Below are 14,844 nucleotides of genomic sequence, written 5' to 3'. Positions count from 1 at the left end.
GTACTCCCAGCTACTCAGGAGGTTGAGGGAGGATCATTTAAGCCTAGGAATTCAACACCAGCCTGGACAACATAAGGAGATGACAGCTCAAAAATAAACAAAAGTAATGTTATGTACTAAAGTACTAGCCATGTGGGTACAATACCTTTGCCAGGGCACACTGTTGGGAGGTAGAGGTGACAGCTGAAAATACTGAAAGACGAAAGTATTGCCAGCCCATGAAGAAGCACAACACAGCAACTAGAGTCATTTAGGTGCTGTGATACACTGAAATGACAGTGACAGGAAGGATCCTGCCAACATGCAGTAACTATCAAAGGTTCATGAAGAGGAAACATCACACAACTCTAGAAATGGGAAAAATCAGCAAATCAATGGCAGTAGAAATGTCAATTTGAGGCAGGTGCAGTGGCACATGCCCGTAATCCCAGCAAGTCAGGAAACTGAGGCAGGGAGAATGCAAATTCGAGGTAAGCCTCAGCAACTGAGTGAGACCTTGTCTCAAATAAATAAATAAAAAGGACTAGGGATGTAGCTCAGTGGTAAAGTGCCTTTGGGATCAATCCCCAGTACTCTTAAAAAAAAAAAAAAAAAGGAAATGCCAACTTATTTTTCATTTTTTTGTGATTAAACATACATTTCTCCCATGAAGATCATTTTTAGCTTTTGGAATGATGCAGGCAATAAATGAGAAGATATAAAGTACCTTCCACTGCACAGCACAGAAAGTGTTAATGAAGTTCTTTTGTAGCCTGCAAAATGCATTTAAATTGCTCTGAAGGAGTTCGTGCCTGTCACCAAGCTCCCATTAATGATTTATTATTACATATAGAAAATGGCATTAATTACCTGAAAACAAAACAGGTAAGATAATGTGTGGACAAAGCCTTGAATTGTTTCCATGGTTTAACTAAAAAGATTTGCACGGACAGCCTCGAATAAGGAGGGACACTTGGGACATAAGTTGTGGCTACCTGATTTGGGAAAACTGCCACCAAGTCTAATTTTGGAATACCCAAAGTTGCACTGCAAGTCGTTGCACATGGTAAGCCAAGACTACCAAGGGAGCGCAGGAAGGCATGCCCATCAATTGCAGCACCTTGCAAACGTCCACGCGCATCAATCAGAATGGTTTCATATGAACTTCTCACAGCCCCAGCCCTTCCCTGCCACACCAATCTCAAAGTTGGGCAATTCTAGTTTGGTCAACGGCATGAGCAACAAGTTCATTCTTACACCACTCATGTCCCTTAACCAAACCGCAGCATTGGCAGTAAAGGTTTTGTGAGTCGTACAAGAGCTTGTGCTTTGGTAGTGAGGACCCGGCAGGCTCCTGAACAAGCTGGAAAGACGCACTTGTCGGGATGAAACGCCCAAATCCTTGGCAGCAGCTGTTTCCCTACAACTCCTCAGCCAACTACAGTACCACTGGTTTCTGAACCCCTTTTTAACTTGATTTCCCATCCACGTGTTATTTTTTTTAATCGCTTTTCCAGATGCAGGGACTATTACAAGGGAAGGGCACTGTCGGGGTGCTGGGTTCTGGAGTGCGGGATGCGGAGGTGGAAGACGCGGTCTATTCCTACCTCTGCCACGCCAGTGCGAAGTGGGCACCGAGACCTGAACCAACCGCAAAGACAGTTCCACATCGCCTCCGGCCTTTCTCACGGCTCGCCGGCGGTGTCCCAGCCCCGACCAGACCTGCACGCCTGCAGCGCGGCAGCTGGCCAGAGGGACAGAGAACGATGGCCCAGCGAGCTCGCAGATGGGAGAAGCACTGCAGTGGGGACTTGTGCGCGTGCCGGGCGTGGAGGGAAGACAAAGTGCGTGCTCCGCGGGCAGGATGGGGAGGGGAGAGCGAGGAGCCCGAGGCCGCCGCCGGGCGGAGAGTGCGAGGAAGCACAAGGCTTACCTGCGACGAAGACCGCTTGCAGGAGGCAGAGATAGCTCTTGCCATACTTCTCCTCAATCCTCACGCGCTGCAGGGCCATGGCCATGTCCACCTGCAGCGGGACGGTCTGCGCTATCTGCATGAAAGTGTAGCCGTCCGGGTTCCGCCGGAGGCCTGGAGTCCACAGCGCCGAAGCGGCAGCTTGGGGCAAGTGCCTGACCGCCTGCGCTGGCAAAATCAGGTGGGGCCGGGACCCTGCAGCCGCCATCCTCACGCTGGAGTCCCCGGCGGGCGCCGCCGTCCCGGCCCGCAGTTGCCCAGCTCCGCCTGGAGCGCCGCCTTTGCGCCCCCGGGCCGCTCAGCCGCCAGCGGCCTGCCGGAGCCCCCTGGTAGGGGCAGAGGGGCCAGAGGCCTGAGAGTGCCGCGCGCCGGGAGCCCGGGAACTTCCTCGGAGTTTGGGGCTCCCGCGCAGCGCTTGGGCCGCAGCCGCCGTGAGGGCAACTGTTTGTGGGAGCGCACCCACGCCCCCGCTTAGCTTCGCCGAGGACGAGCTGAGGCGGGAGGTGCGGAGGAGGGACACGAGGAGCCGAAAGGGAGAACCCCCGCGGAGACGCCCATTGTCAGGGGAGGGAAGGCCGGGCTAAGCTAGCGCACGTGGTGGGAGGAGACGGCCCGGCCTCGCACTCCCATGGCAACTCGTGCAAGTCTTGGCGGTCCCTCAGCATCCCAGCCGGCGCTGGCCAAGGCAGAGCTTCGCTGCGCCGGGGGTTCGCACAGTATGGGCGCAGGCAGGTGGCCCTGTCAGGGCTGCTGTCTTTGCTGGCGCCAAGAGGAGAGGAGCCCGGGACAGCCTGAAAGGGCCGGAGCCAAAGCCGGGATGTGCCCTCCCTAACCCCGCCCCCACCGCGCGCGCGCGCACTCGGCTCTCGGGCTCGGGGGTTACGGAGCCCCGCGCCCTCCACATCCCTGATTCTCTCTAGCGCTGGGGTCCTAGGAAGCGCCGTGTTAACACACACCTGGACTGCCAATCCTTGTGGGCTTGGAACTCTTGACGCGCTTTAGAGAGGGCACAGAAAGCGGAAAGAGGAGACGACCCCTTAAAGAAGCCAAGTGGGAAAAGATAGGCGCCAGAGCCCTCCCCTCGCCCTGAACCTGGAATTCCTTGGTGCCTGCAAGGGAGGGACGGCGGAGGACCTAGGGAAACCCAAGATGCAGTAGCTGACCGAGAGGCGGGGGTGTCAGCATAAACACTAAGGCAGCAATATGGTGAAGCCCTAGGATTCACCCCAGTTTTATCCTAATGCTAGAAGCCTTTGTGGGAATTACAAATGCAACTCTCCTCTTCAATCCTCATTCTTCCCACAATGTTCTGCCAGGAGAGTGGACTGATATAGGCCAATCATTCCTAGTGGATCTTTTAAACAGTCTACGGGGAAACACTGATTTTTATACCTGGGGCAACTGAGTGCAGACAAATAAAAAAGGTACCTTGAGTGGAGGAGAAAACACACACACACACACCTCTTCCTCTAGCCAGTTTAAATTGTCTAAATGTGTTAAGTCAACAGGCAGAATGTTTGCAGGTCCCTCTCTTGAATGTGTGGAGGGTAGAGGAAGCACTTAAATTTTCCCACTACTGTGGATAGAATGATGTTAATTTCTTTTTACTAATGCTACTGCTCTAAAATAAGTTAAAAATAAATAAGATACAAATGAGTACAGGAGAATATTTTTGTAATCTTGGGATAGGATAGCCTTTTCTTAGTGTAATAAAAAAAAAAAACTATGAGATTGATCTACATGTGGAAAGATGCCCTGCTGTATTGCCAAGTGAAAGAAAGTAGGTTCTAAACAATATTTATAATTTCAATCTCACTTTTTATCTTCTATTCATGTGTATTGCATAGAAAATGTCTGGGAAAGACACACGCTTCTAACTGTGTGTATCTTTGCAGTGAGCGATTTTTGTTTTGTACCTTTTTTTAAGAAGAATAAAACAAGTAGAAAAATTTAAATGTAGAAAGTTATTAGAAAGTTAACAATATGAAAAAATTTTTCAAAATATAAAAATAATATAAAATTCAAAAAGGAAAAGATCAATTAAATTGACATAAAATTTAAAACTTCTAGGTTGGTGTCTTCACCAATTTTGAAGGTTGGAAGAGGGACACCTCCCTGCCCCATGATACAATTGATAACATAAAAGGAATTAATGAATGACAATAGATTGGTAAAACATCAGTTTAGTTGACCAAGAAATAAAGGCGTACTGTGTGGTTCAATATACATCTCCTCTACAGTCAGCAGAATATCGTAAAGCATCACTATTTTTACATGAGAAAAACATTAAGAAAAATTACTCAAAAGTTGGAAAAAGGTGGCCTGAGGTTGTAGCTCACTGGCAGAGTGCTTGCCTAGCACGGGTAAGGCACTGGGGTTGAACCTCAGCACCACATTAAAAATAAAAATATAAATAAATAAATAAATAAATAAATAAAAGTTAAATTCTGTTTTGAAAAGTTGGAAAAAGACAAAGAATATTACACATCCTCTGGTGACATATTGGAGCATTGTCCAACAAATATTCCCAAGGATTACCTAATTTTCTAGAAAAATGCAACTTTGTTTAGGTAACTAATATTTGTTATTAATTAGGACCCAAATAGTGCAAACTCATACCTTCGCTTGAGAAGGATTGATAAGCTGGAAATAATTTTGTTCAACAGAAATGGAAATCATTTTTCTCCAGTAGAAAAGATAGTACTATTACAGTTGTTGCCCTGTATGATATTCACCTACTTTTATATGTCACTTAGCAGTTTAATTGCAACATTCATTTCCCAGCAGACTAAATATCTGTTTCTAAAAGTCTTCAATAAATATGTTTTTGAATACTCTGAACTAGCTTTACCATCCTTCCCTACTGAGTTATATAAGTCTTTTGGGTACAAATGTGCAATGTATGCTTGTATGTGATTCACGTTTACTAAAATTACATTTTTACAAGAACTGGAAGAAGTAAAACTTCTGTATAAGAAAAAATTATAAAGTCAAATTACAAATAGAAATTTTGTTTGCAAAGATAGTTGGTGATCAAAAGGATAATATCATTCCAAGAATCCAGAATAATCAAAACAATCTTGGAAAAAAACAAAGTCACAGGAATCACTTCCCAATTTCAAGCTTACTACAAAGTTGCAATAATCAAATCTGTGTGGTACTGACATAAGAAGATACAGATCAATGGGATCAAATTGAAAGCCCAGAAACAAACCCTTCCATCTAAGATAAATTATTTCTGACCACAGTGCCAAGACAATTAAATGGAAAAAGGATAATCTTTTAAAAAAACAATGCTGGCACAAATGGATATCTACATGTAGAAGAAAACATGGGCATGAATCTTCATGGCGTTGGAATAGGCAGTGGTTTCTTAGATATCACACCAAAAGTACAGGCAAAAAAAGAAAAAAATAGATAAACTGATAGCATCATGTTTTAAAAATGTACTTCAAAGGACACTATCAGGAAAATGAAAATACAATCAACTGAAAGGGAGAAAATATTTTGAAATCATATAACTGATAAGAATCTTATATCCAGAGTAAATATATAAAAAACTCTAAAATATGCCACCATGGCACACAAGTATAATCCCAGTGACTCAGGAGGCTGAGGTAGGAGGATCACAAGTTCAAGATCCTATCCCAAAACAAAATGTAAAATAACAGGACTGAGGATGTGGTTCAGTGGTTAAGCACCTCTGTACCCTCTCCCCAAAATACCTCTAGGTTTTTTAAATTTTTAAATGGATAAAAGATCTGGATAGGCAACAAGACATACAAATTGCCAATGAGCACATGAAAAGATACCCAGCATCATTAGTACCATCATGAGATACACTTCATACACACTAGATGGCTGCTATCAAAACATGGATAATAGGGGGCTGGGGATGTAGCTCAGTTGGTAGAGTGCTTGCCTAGCATACATAAGGCCCTGGGTTCAATCCCCAGCACCACCACCACAAAAAAACAAAAAAACAAAAAAACATGGATAATAAAGCCAGGCACAGTGGTACATGCCTGTAATCCCAGTGACTCGGTAGGCTGAGGCAGGATGGCAAGTTCAAAGCCAGCTCAGGAACTTAGTGAGATCGTGTCTTAAAATAATTTGAAAAGGACTAGGGGTGTTGCTCAGTGGTTAAGTGTCCCCGCGTTCAATCCCCAGTACCAAAAAATTTTAAAAAAGACAATAACAACACACAAGCCTGTAATCCTATCTATTCAGGAGGCTGAGACATGAGGATCACAAGTTTGAGGCCAGCCTCAGCAATTTATGAAGACCCTGTCTCAGTAGAATGAATCAGACATAACTTTCCTGTGTTCATATATGAATATATGACCGGTTTAACTCAACATCATGTTCAACCACAAGAATGAGATCCTAATAAGAATAATTTATACTCCATGTATGTATAATATGCCAAAATACACTCTACTGTAATGTATATCTAAAAAGAACAAGTAAGAAAAAAAAAAAGGCCCTGTCTCAAAATGTTAAAGAAGGGGCTGGGGTGTAGCTTAGTGGTAAAGCATCCCTAGGTTCAATCCCTAGTACTGAAAAAATACATGTGAACAATAAAAAGCATTGGTAAGAATGTGAAGAAAGTGAAACCCTCATTCAGAGTTGATGTGAGTTTTAAAGATAGAAACACTGTGGAAAAATAGCCCGGCATTTTCTCAAAAAGTTACCAAGTGGAATGAAAACATGTCTCCACACAGACTTGTACAAAAGTCTTCAAAAGTCTTCATAGAAATATGATTTAGGGCTGGGGTTGTGGCTCAGTGACAGAGCACTCACCTAGCACATGTGAGGCCCAGGGTTCAATCCTCAGCACCACATTAAAAACAAGTGATATTGTGTCCACCTACAACTAAAAAAAAATTATTAAAAAAAAAAAGAAATCTGATTGGGCTGGGGATATAGCTCAGTTGGTAGACTGCTTGCCTCAAAAGCACAAGGCCCTGGGTTCAATTCCCAGCACTGCCAAAAAAAAAAAAAAAAAGAAATATGATTAATAATAGCCAAAAGGTAGGAACAACTCAAATATCCTTCAACGAATGGAAAAAACAAAAGGTGGTATATTGGTACAATGAACTACTATTCAGCCTTATAAAAGAAAAAATTCTTATGCATGCTACAATATGGTTGAACCTTGAAAATAATATGCTAAATTAAACAGATACAAAACACCACATATTATGTAATTCCATTTATATGAAATTTCTAGAAGGGGCAAATACGGAGACACAGAAATCAAAGTAGTGGTTATCAGGGAATGGAGAGGCAGAGGGATTGAGGAGAACAGTACATGGAGAAGAATTCCTTTCTAAGGTAATGAAATGTTCTGAAATTGATTGTGCTGATGGATGCTAAACTCTGTAAACATACAAAAACTATTTAACTATATAGTTTAAATGGGTGAGATGTATTATATTCTAATTTTATCTCAATAAGGCTGTTTAAAAATGGTCTGGACAATAGCTCAGTGGTAGAAATCATACATAGCATCTACAAGGCTTTGGGTTCAATTCCCAGCATGAAAAACAAGTGTTAAAATATTAAGATCCTTAATATGTAAAGAGTATAAATGAGTAAGAAAGTGCAATGGAAATGGTCAAAATATCAGAACAGATAACTCTCAGGAGAAAACATGCAAAAATCTAATTTTATATATAACTGTTTACCTTTGATAATTATAAATATTTAAAAATCCCAGCCAAGCATGGTGGCACACACCTGTATTTCCAGAAACTAAGGAGGTTGAGGCAAGAGAATCACAAGTTCAAAGTCAGTCTCAGCAACTTAGCCAGACCATAAAATAAAATAAAAATAAAAATAAAAAGGGCTGGGGACGTAACTCAGTGGTAGAGTGCCCCTAGGTTCAATCCCCAGTATTAAAAAAAAAATGTGCTGAGGTGCTGGGAATGTAGCTCAGCAGTAGAGCACTTGCCTGGCATATGTGAGGCCCTAGATTCAATTCCCTGTGCTGCAAAACAATAAAAACAAAAAATAAAATGAAAGAGTAAGAGCAAGTTTCACATTATACTAGCTTCCCTGCCATGTGTGTAGGGGGCATCTGTCACTTTTATCCACCTAGATAACATCTGTGCCACTCTAAATCCATGTGACACAGGACACACTGCCAGCAAACCCCTGCTACAGGGTGGGAGGGTGGCCCAGGCCTAGTAAATCAGGATATTCTGTCTCCTTGGCTATTGTGATAGGCTTAAATCAATGAGATATAATCCCATGGCTTTCTGAAACCAAGAAAAGGTAAAAATTCTCTTCAATGGATTGTTAGTGGTAAGAGAGTGTTAAGCCTGGGGCTGCAAAGATGGCCTCATTCTTAAAACCAATATGATGAAAGAAGAGTTGACATAGAAAGAGAAAGATTCCTAATGACATTATTTGTACATCTGGATCCAGCCATGCCTGAAGAAATATCCACCACCTAGATTTTTCAGTTACATAGATCAATACATTTTCTTTTGTGCTTGGGGGTGTCTATCATTTGCAACCAAAAGAGTCCCAACTAATACATTATGAATAACAAAGCATATAATCTCATTCAATTCCAGCTTGGCATCATGGAACCTTCCAGATATATGTATGAATCCTGAAAATCATACTTGGCCATGTTGACATGCCAGGCTAAGTATACCCAGAGAGATTGATAAACTAACTGGTCATATCAATCCCTGATATTCCCTTCTCAGGAAATTCCTCAGAAACCTTATTCTCCTTTGTTTACATTTTGAAACATTTTCTATTTGTTGCTATTTTAAAGGCCAAAATTTGCTTACTGAGAAAAACATTGTTTCAGAGATGAATGTTTTGATTTCTATTGTTTATTAAAAAAAAAAAAAACCTCCTTCAAAACTTGCTCTGTTCTGATGCCAAAATACTTTATTCCCAATGCAAGTTGGGTGTGGTGGGTATATTCCTGTAATCCCAGTGACTCAGGAGGCCGAGGTAGGAGGATCACAAATTCAAGGCAATCCTTGGAAATTTAGGGAGACCCTGTCTCAAAAAAGAAAAAAGAAAGCTGGAGATGTAGCTCAGAGATAAAGTGTCCCTTGGTTCCATCCCCAGAAATGAAAACAAAAATAAAGAATATTCCCAATGCAATTACACTTGTAAAGCAAACAACCGCTTCTTCCATAAATGTTGACACTGCTTCTATGAAATGCTTTGAGCACTTGCTCAAACCATAAGAATATGTTGGAAATGTAAATGTTAACTGGTTGAGGTAAAATTGAGTCTGGATTTGAATTTAAAATCACAACCTTGCAACTCCTTCTTGAATTTTTTTTTAGTTGTTTATGGATCTTTATTTATTATTATTTTTTTAATTTACATGTGGTGCAGAGGATCAAACCCAGTGCCTCACACATGTTAGGCAAGCACTCTACCACTGAGCCACAACCCCAGCCCAATTCTTTCTTTAAAATTTGGCTAGGATTGCGTCTTTCCACATTAGCCATGAAAAGTTTAGGACTAAACAATGAAATGGAAGTAGGGCATTGGCAGCTAAATTTTTCTATACTACCCAGTAAAATATTTACTAAGCTAAACTGGAATTCAAGACTGGCACCTAAAAACAATTTAATCTAAGAAAAACAATTTTACCAGACTGGTTAGAGGTCAGATGAGGATAAAAGAAGTATAGATAATAGACACAAGCTAAGGTCCCTCATTGAGACCCTGCTTATTTCTCAAAAAATAAATATTCATTGGAAATAATGACCAATAAAAAATGTACTTGGCTTGTAAGACATTTTTTAGTTCATGTAAAGCCAAATTAAAAGAATAAAGTTTTTTTACAAGATTAGCAGGTTACCATCTTAATTTGATAGTTACTAATACTAATAATAGCAAAATGAACAAGTGTACCATCTTCATGTGCATAAAACATATAAGCACTTTTTCATCTGTTCTTTCATTTGATCCTTCCAAAAAAACTACAAGGGAGGCTGAGTTTATTTATTAACATTTTCCAAGCGAGGAAACAGGTTTTGAGAGATTGAGAGAGTTGTTCAAGTTCATGCTGTTAGTTTGTAGCATAACTAGAACTTGACTGTAAATTGACTAACTGTAATCGGTTGTTTTTTGTTTGTTTGGTGCTGGGTATTGAACTCAACACCTCACACATGCTAAGCACATGTACTGACACTGAGATACACCCCTAGTCCCCTAGCATTTTTAAATATATATATTTTTTAATTGTAGATGGGTACAATACCTTGATTCTATTTATTTATTTTTATGTGGTGCTGGGGATGGAATCCAGCATCTCACACGTGCCGGGCAAATGCTTCACCACTGAGCTATACAACCCCAGCCCCCACCTAGCATTTTTGAAGTGAAAATAACCACACCAACATATTGTGCTGGAGGAATATTATGCCAAACCAAAATTCTATAATTCTCAAATTTCCACTGTCTTAAAGGAACCTTAGTGCTCATAAAGTCTAGGCTCTCAAGCCATAAAGGAATATGCCTCTTGGGCTGGGGCTGTAGCTCAGTGGCAGAGTGCTTGCCTGGCATGTGTGAGGCACTGAGTTCTATCCTCAGCACCACACAAAAATAAATAAAAGGTATCATGTCCATTTACAGCAAAAAATATTTTTAAAAAAGAAACTCACCTCTTAGCAATTATAACATAAATTTTAAGAATTCTGGTATTCCAGAATACCACATTTTTTTGAAGTAACATCTTTTTTGAGATATAATTCATATACCATATAATTCCTCTATTAAAAGTGTCTAAGTGGTTTTAATATATTCACAGAGATGTACAACCATCACAGTCAAATTTTTGAACAAGTCTACAACCAAAAGAAACCTACACACTGCTTGAACATTGTCATTTTTGTTTTGTTTAATTTTTTTAGTTGTCAATGGACTTTTATTTTTTTATATGTGGTGCTGAGATTCAAATCCAGTGCCTCACACCTGCTATGCAAGCACTCTGCCTCTGAGCCCCAGCCCCAGGCCCAACACTGTCATTTTTTATCTGAAATCTAATCCTGAGATGTGCACAGAGAACATCCTACATTAAATTTTTAAACCAGAGATACATACAATTTTTAAAAATGTTTGAGGACAATGCTTCCAAGTTCTCCTGGTATAGTTGAAATGGCCAATTATGGGTTCTGGTGGGGCTGAGTATCTTTTTTCTGTTTCTTAGTCATCTGTTCTCTCAGAGTCTATTTGTGCCCTTGGTCTGCTTCCAGAAGTCTCTGATAGAGTAAACATAGAATGGAGTGTGTGTTAAATTAAAAGGTAGTGAAAATGGATTTGTGACAGGGGAATAACCAGAAGCGAAGGATGGGTGCTTGAGATTCCCATGCCCAGTTCCCAGTCCTCCCCACTCAAAGGTGACCACTTCCTTTCCTCTGATTTAAATTTCTTGTGCTTCTTTTCTCTTCTTCATCCAGGTCAGATTTCTTTTCTTAGGGTCCTATCACTTCTCCTCCATAATAATTCATTCTATCCAGGACCTAATTTTTCATCTTATCTAGAGACGCTCAGGCCAGAAGGACAGTACAGCCTCATCTGAGCCTCCCCCAGGAGGAACAGCATAGTACAGTATTGGGCAGATGATAACCATATCTCAGATTTAATACAATATTGATATTTTGGTGTGACTTGAAATATCCTTGCAGTTGAAGGAGAATTTCACCACTGCTACCAGTACTCAGAAAAAGCCATAGAACCAGAAGCCTTGTGTAAGCTCAAACCTGGACCTTCTGAGGCATCGACTGACTCTCAGCCACATGCTGTCACTGTAGCAGACCCCTCCCAGGTGGCATGGTTCTCTCAGATGCAAAGAAAGACACCCTTCCCCACCTTCTCCCCAACATTTAAATAAGGCTATTTCATGCAAAAACAAACAAACAAACAAAAACTAGCCTGAATGGTTTGAGATGGCAGGTGGAACACACATTATTTCTAGCTTTTTTTAAGTGTATAAATAAATCCATAAGGATAATTTTTGGAAGATCAAATGTGGATAAAGGCATGATGAGATGTTGAAAAGCCGCAGCTCAAGAGGTGTGGGAAGGAGGTTCACAGAAAGGGCTATGGCCCAAAAGGAGCCACAGTGCCCTGCAGAATCCTGGAAGCTGTGGATTTGTAGATACCAGGTAGTGTGAAGGGCAGGAGGAAGACTTGGACTTGAAGACAGTGACACTGGTTGAAAGACCTTAATGTGGGTGAAATCCTTAAAGAAGGACAACTTCCACACACAGCATCCCCGCACCTGTTGCAAGAGAACAGAAATGGCAGAGACTTCTCTAGGGAAACTGAAGAGCCTCCATGGGAAAAGACTTCCAAAGGCTGCCATTTTTAGGGGACTCCCATCTTATGTTTCTGTTCCTCCCCTTTTTTATCCTAAAGCAAAGTCTTCTGGTTGGCAAGTCCCTCCCATGAGCTCCCCTATTAGGCCTTCTGGGCCTTAACTTAAATATGAACAGCCAGGTAAATGTTGAGGTAAGTCACTGTGCTGGTTAATTTTCTGTGTCCACTAGGCTAGGATGAAGTTATTCAGGCAAACACTAATCTGAACAATGCTGTGGGGTTTGTGAAACTGTGCTTAACATACACAATCAGTTGACTTTAAGCAAAGGAGATTATCTGTGAAAACCTGGGTGACCTCATTCAATCAGTTGAAAGGACTTAATAGCAGAGCCGAAGTTTTCCTGAGGAAGAACTTCTGCATCTTCTCCTGCCTCAGAGTTTCCAGCTTACTGGCTGGCTCTCCATTATACACTTGCCTAGCCAGCTCCCATCTCTGTGTAAAGTAAGTTCTTGAAATAACCCCTCCTGTCCCCTGACCCCTGCCTACTCTGCTTCTAACAGTGTGCTTTCAGTCTCTCTCTCTCTGTGTCTGTCTCCTCTCTGTCAATAGATTTCATATATATGGATAGATAGTTACATATAGGTATATCCTGCTGGTTCTATTTCTCTGGTAGAACTGTGACTGATGTAAATCACCAAATGGAAAGGGAGACTGAGACACCCAGTGAAAATTTCCTGGCCCCTGCTTGTCTTGCTATACTCATCTCCTACCTTTGGCTTCCCTGTGGGCTTTGCTACAGCCACACTAGCCTCCTTGGTATTCCTGAGACCTAGCACACTGGCTGTCTTCTCAGAACCCATAATCCCTGGTGCTGTCTCTCACCACAGTGGTTGGCTTGGCCTTCTCTCGCATTATATTCAGGTCTCTGCTCAAATGTAATCTCCACAGAGACACCTTCCCAGACCACTCTAGAAAGACACACCCCTCTGCTCCCACATGGTCCATCCCATCACACTGAATGTCACTCATTCATGGCAATGACGACTTCCTTAGATTATCTTATTTATTTCTACATTTACTAGCTTATTGTCTGAGTGCCTCCACTAGCTAGGAAGCTTCTCCCCGGGGACCTTTTGTGTCTTGTTCAGTGTGGTATCACCATCACCTAAAATAATGCCTGGGCCTTTAAGAGTTGAAGAGTTGATGTATGGGCAGCTGGGTAGGTGGGAAAATTCCCTGGAGGAAATAGACACAATTCAGGAAACATTAAATTTGGAAAACAATGCTCATTGGCTATACATTGAAAGATTCAAGTCATTATAACTCTTGCACAATAACGAGATAATAGGAATAATTGGAGAACAAGAAAGAGTTCTGAAGGCTGAAAATGACTGACAAAACTGTTTAAATTCCACAGCAGTATTGATTCAAAGTTACTAACTCAATGTCACCAAAAGCCAAGTTGGAAAGGGAGGTGCAGAATTGTCTCTCCCTAGTTGGCTTGAGCCAGCTGCTGAGCAACACTGAAAGGCACACCGTGAGGCTGATATGGTAGAAGCTGTGATGTGTCATTCAGACCTCCCATCTTTTTTTCTCTCAATACTGGGGACTGAACCCAGGGGTGCTGTACTATGAGCCACATCCCCAGACCTTTTTATTTCTTGAGAGAGACAGGGTCTTACTCAGTTGCTGAGGGTCTCGCTAAATTGCTGAGGCTGGCTTTGAACTTGCCATCTCCTGCCTCGGCCTCCATAGTCGCTGAAATTACAGGTGTGCGTCCCCACGCCTGATACTCTCCTATCTTTTGAGAATGGGGTCAGATAAGTCTTCTGCTCTCAGTTCCCTTCACGGTTTGCCTTGGCTAGAACGAGCTGCCTAGTTCAAGGTCACAGCCCATTCTAAGGGCAGCCCATATCCAGTGACATAAGAACAATGGGTATCAATGGGTATTGAGTGGCCCTCAATAGGGGCCACTCTGACAAATTATCCCATCTCCAGGACTTCTTTCAGGGTTACACAAGGCTTCTGTTAAGGTCGCTTTACCGTTGACATCTTCCTCCACGCAGTCTGTCTTCCTTCTCTTCCCTAATCTTCTGCATGGGTTAATGTCAGTAACAGCTCTTAATAAACCTGCTTTATTTTCTGGTCAAAGTTGTGAATTGAAGTCATTGGATGATAGGGAAGAGGAGAAGGAGGAGGAGGAAGGAGTGTAGGATATTTGAGGGAAGAAGGGAGGAATTAAATTGTCATTTTACACTTGGAAATTGAGTTTCCAGGAAGTATAGTGGGATTGTCTGATGGTATTAAGAGAAAAAATATCAAACATAATCTGGGGTTGTGGCTCAGTGGTGGAGTGCTTGCCTAGCACATGAGGGGCAGTGAGTTCCATCCTCAGCACCACATAAAAATAAATAAATAAATAAATAAATAAATAAATAAATAAATAAATAAAAGTATTGTGTCCATCTACAACTAAAAATATGTTTAAAAAAGAATCAATTCAGGAGGTTCAGTATCCCACAGAAGCCCAAGAAAGGAAGAATAGAGAAATGGGGATGGGCATATCAAACAAAAAAAAAGAGAG

The 14,844-nt window shown here is 41.7% G+C and overlaps 1 protein-coding gene across 8 annotated transcripts in view; it reads right to left on the bottom strand.

Moving 5' to 3' along the window:
* Nucleotides 1–2,705, bottom strand: part of MCF2 (MCF.2 cell line derived transforming sequence) — a 101,013-nt gene extending 98,308 nt beyond the window's left edge. For 7 of the 8 annotated variants that reach the window (XM_079124809.1, XM_079124811.1, XM_079124803.1 and 4 more), the window contains exon 1: nucleotides 1,913–2,705. In XM_079124809.1, the coding sequence (XP_078980935.1) occupies nucleotides 1,913–2,159 (247 nt within the window). In that variant the 5' untranslated portion in view covers nucleotides 2,160–2,705. Of the gene's footprint in view, nucleotides 1–1,586; nucleotides 1,662–1,912 lie in introns of those variants that run through there. The other variant, XM_079124806.1, reaches the window with a different exon arrangement.
* Nucleotides 2,706–14,844: the final 12,139 nt, after the last annotated feature.

Source organism: Sciurus vulgaris (genome assembly GCF_902686455.1).
Source record: "Sciurus vulgaris genome assembly, chromosome: X".
Lineage (NCBI taxonomy): Eukaryota > Metazoa > Chordata > Mammalia > Rodentia > Sciuridae > Sciurus > Sciurus vulgaris.
The sequence above is the reverse complement of the archived record's forward strand: the minus strand, read 5'-3'. Positions and strand labels throughout refer to the sequence as shown.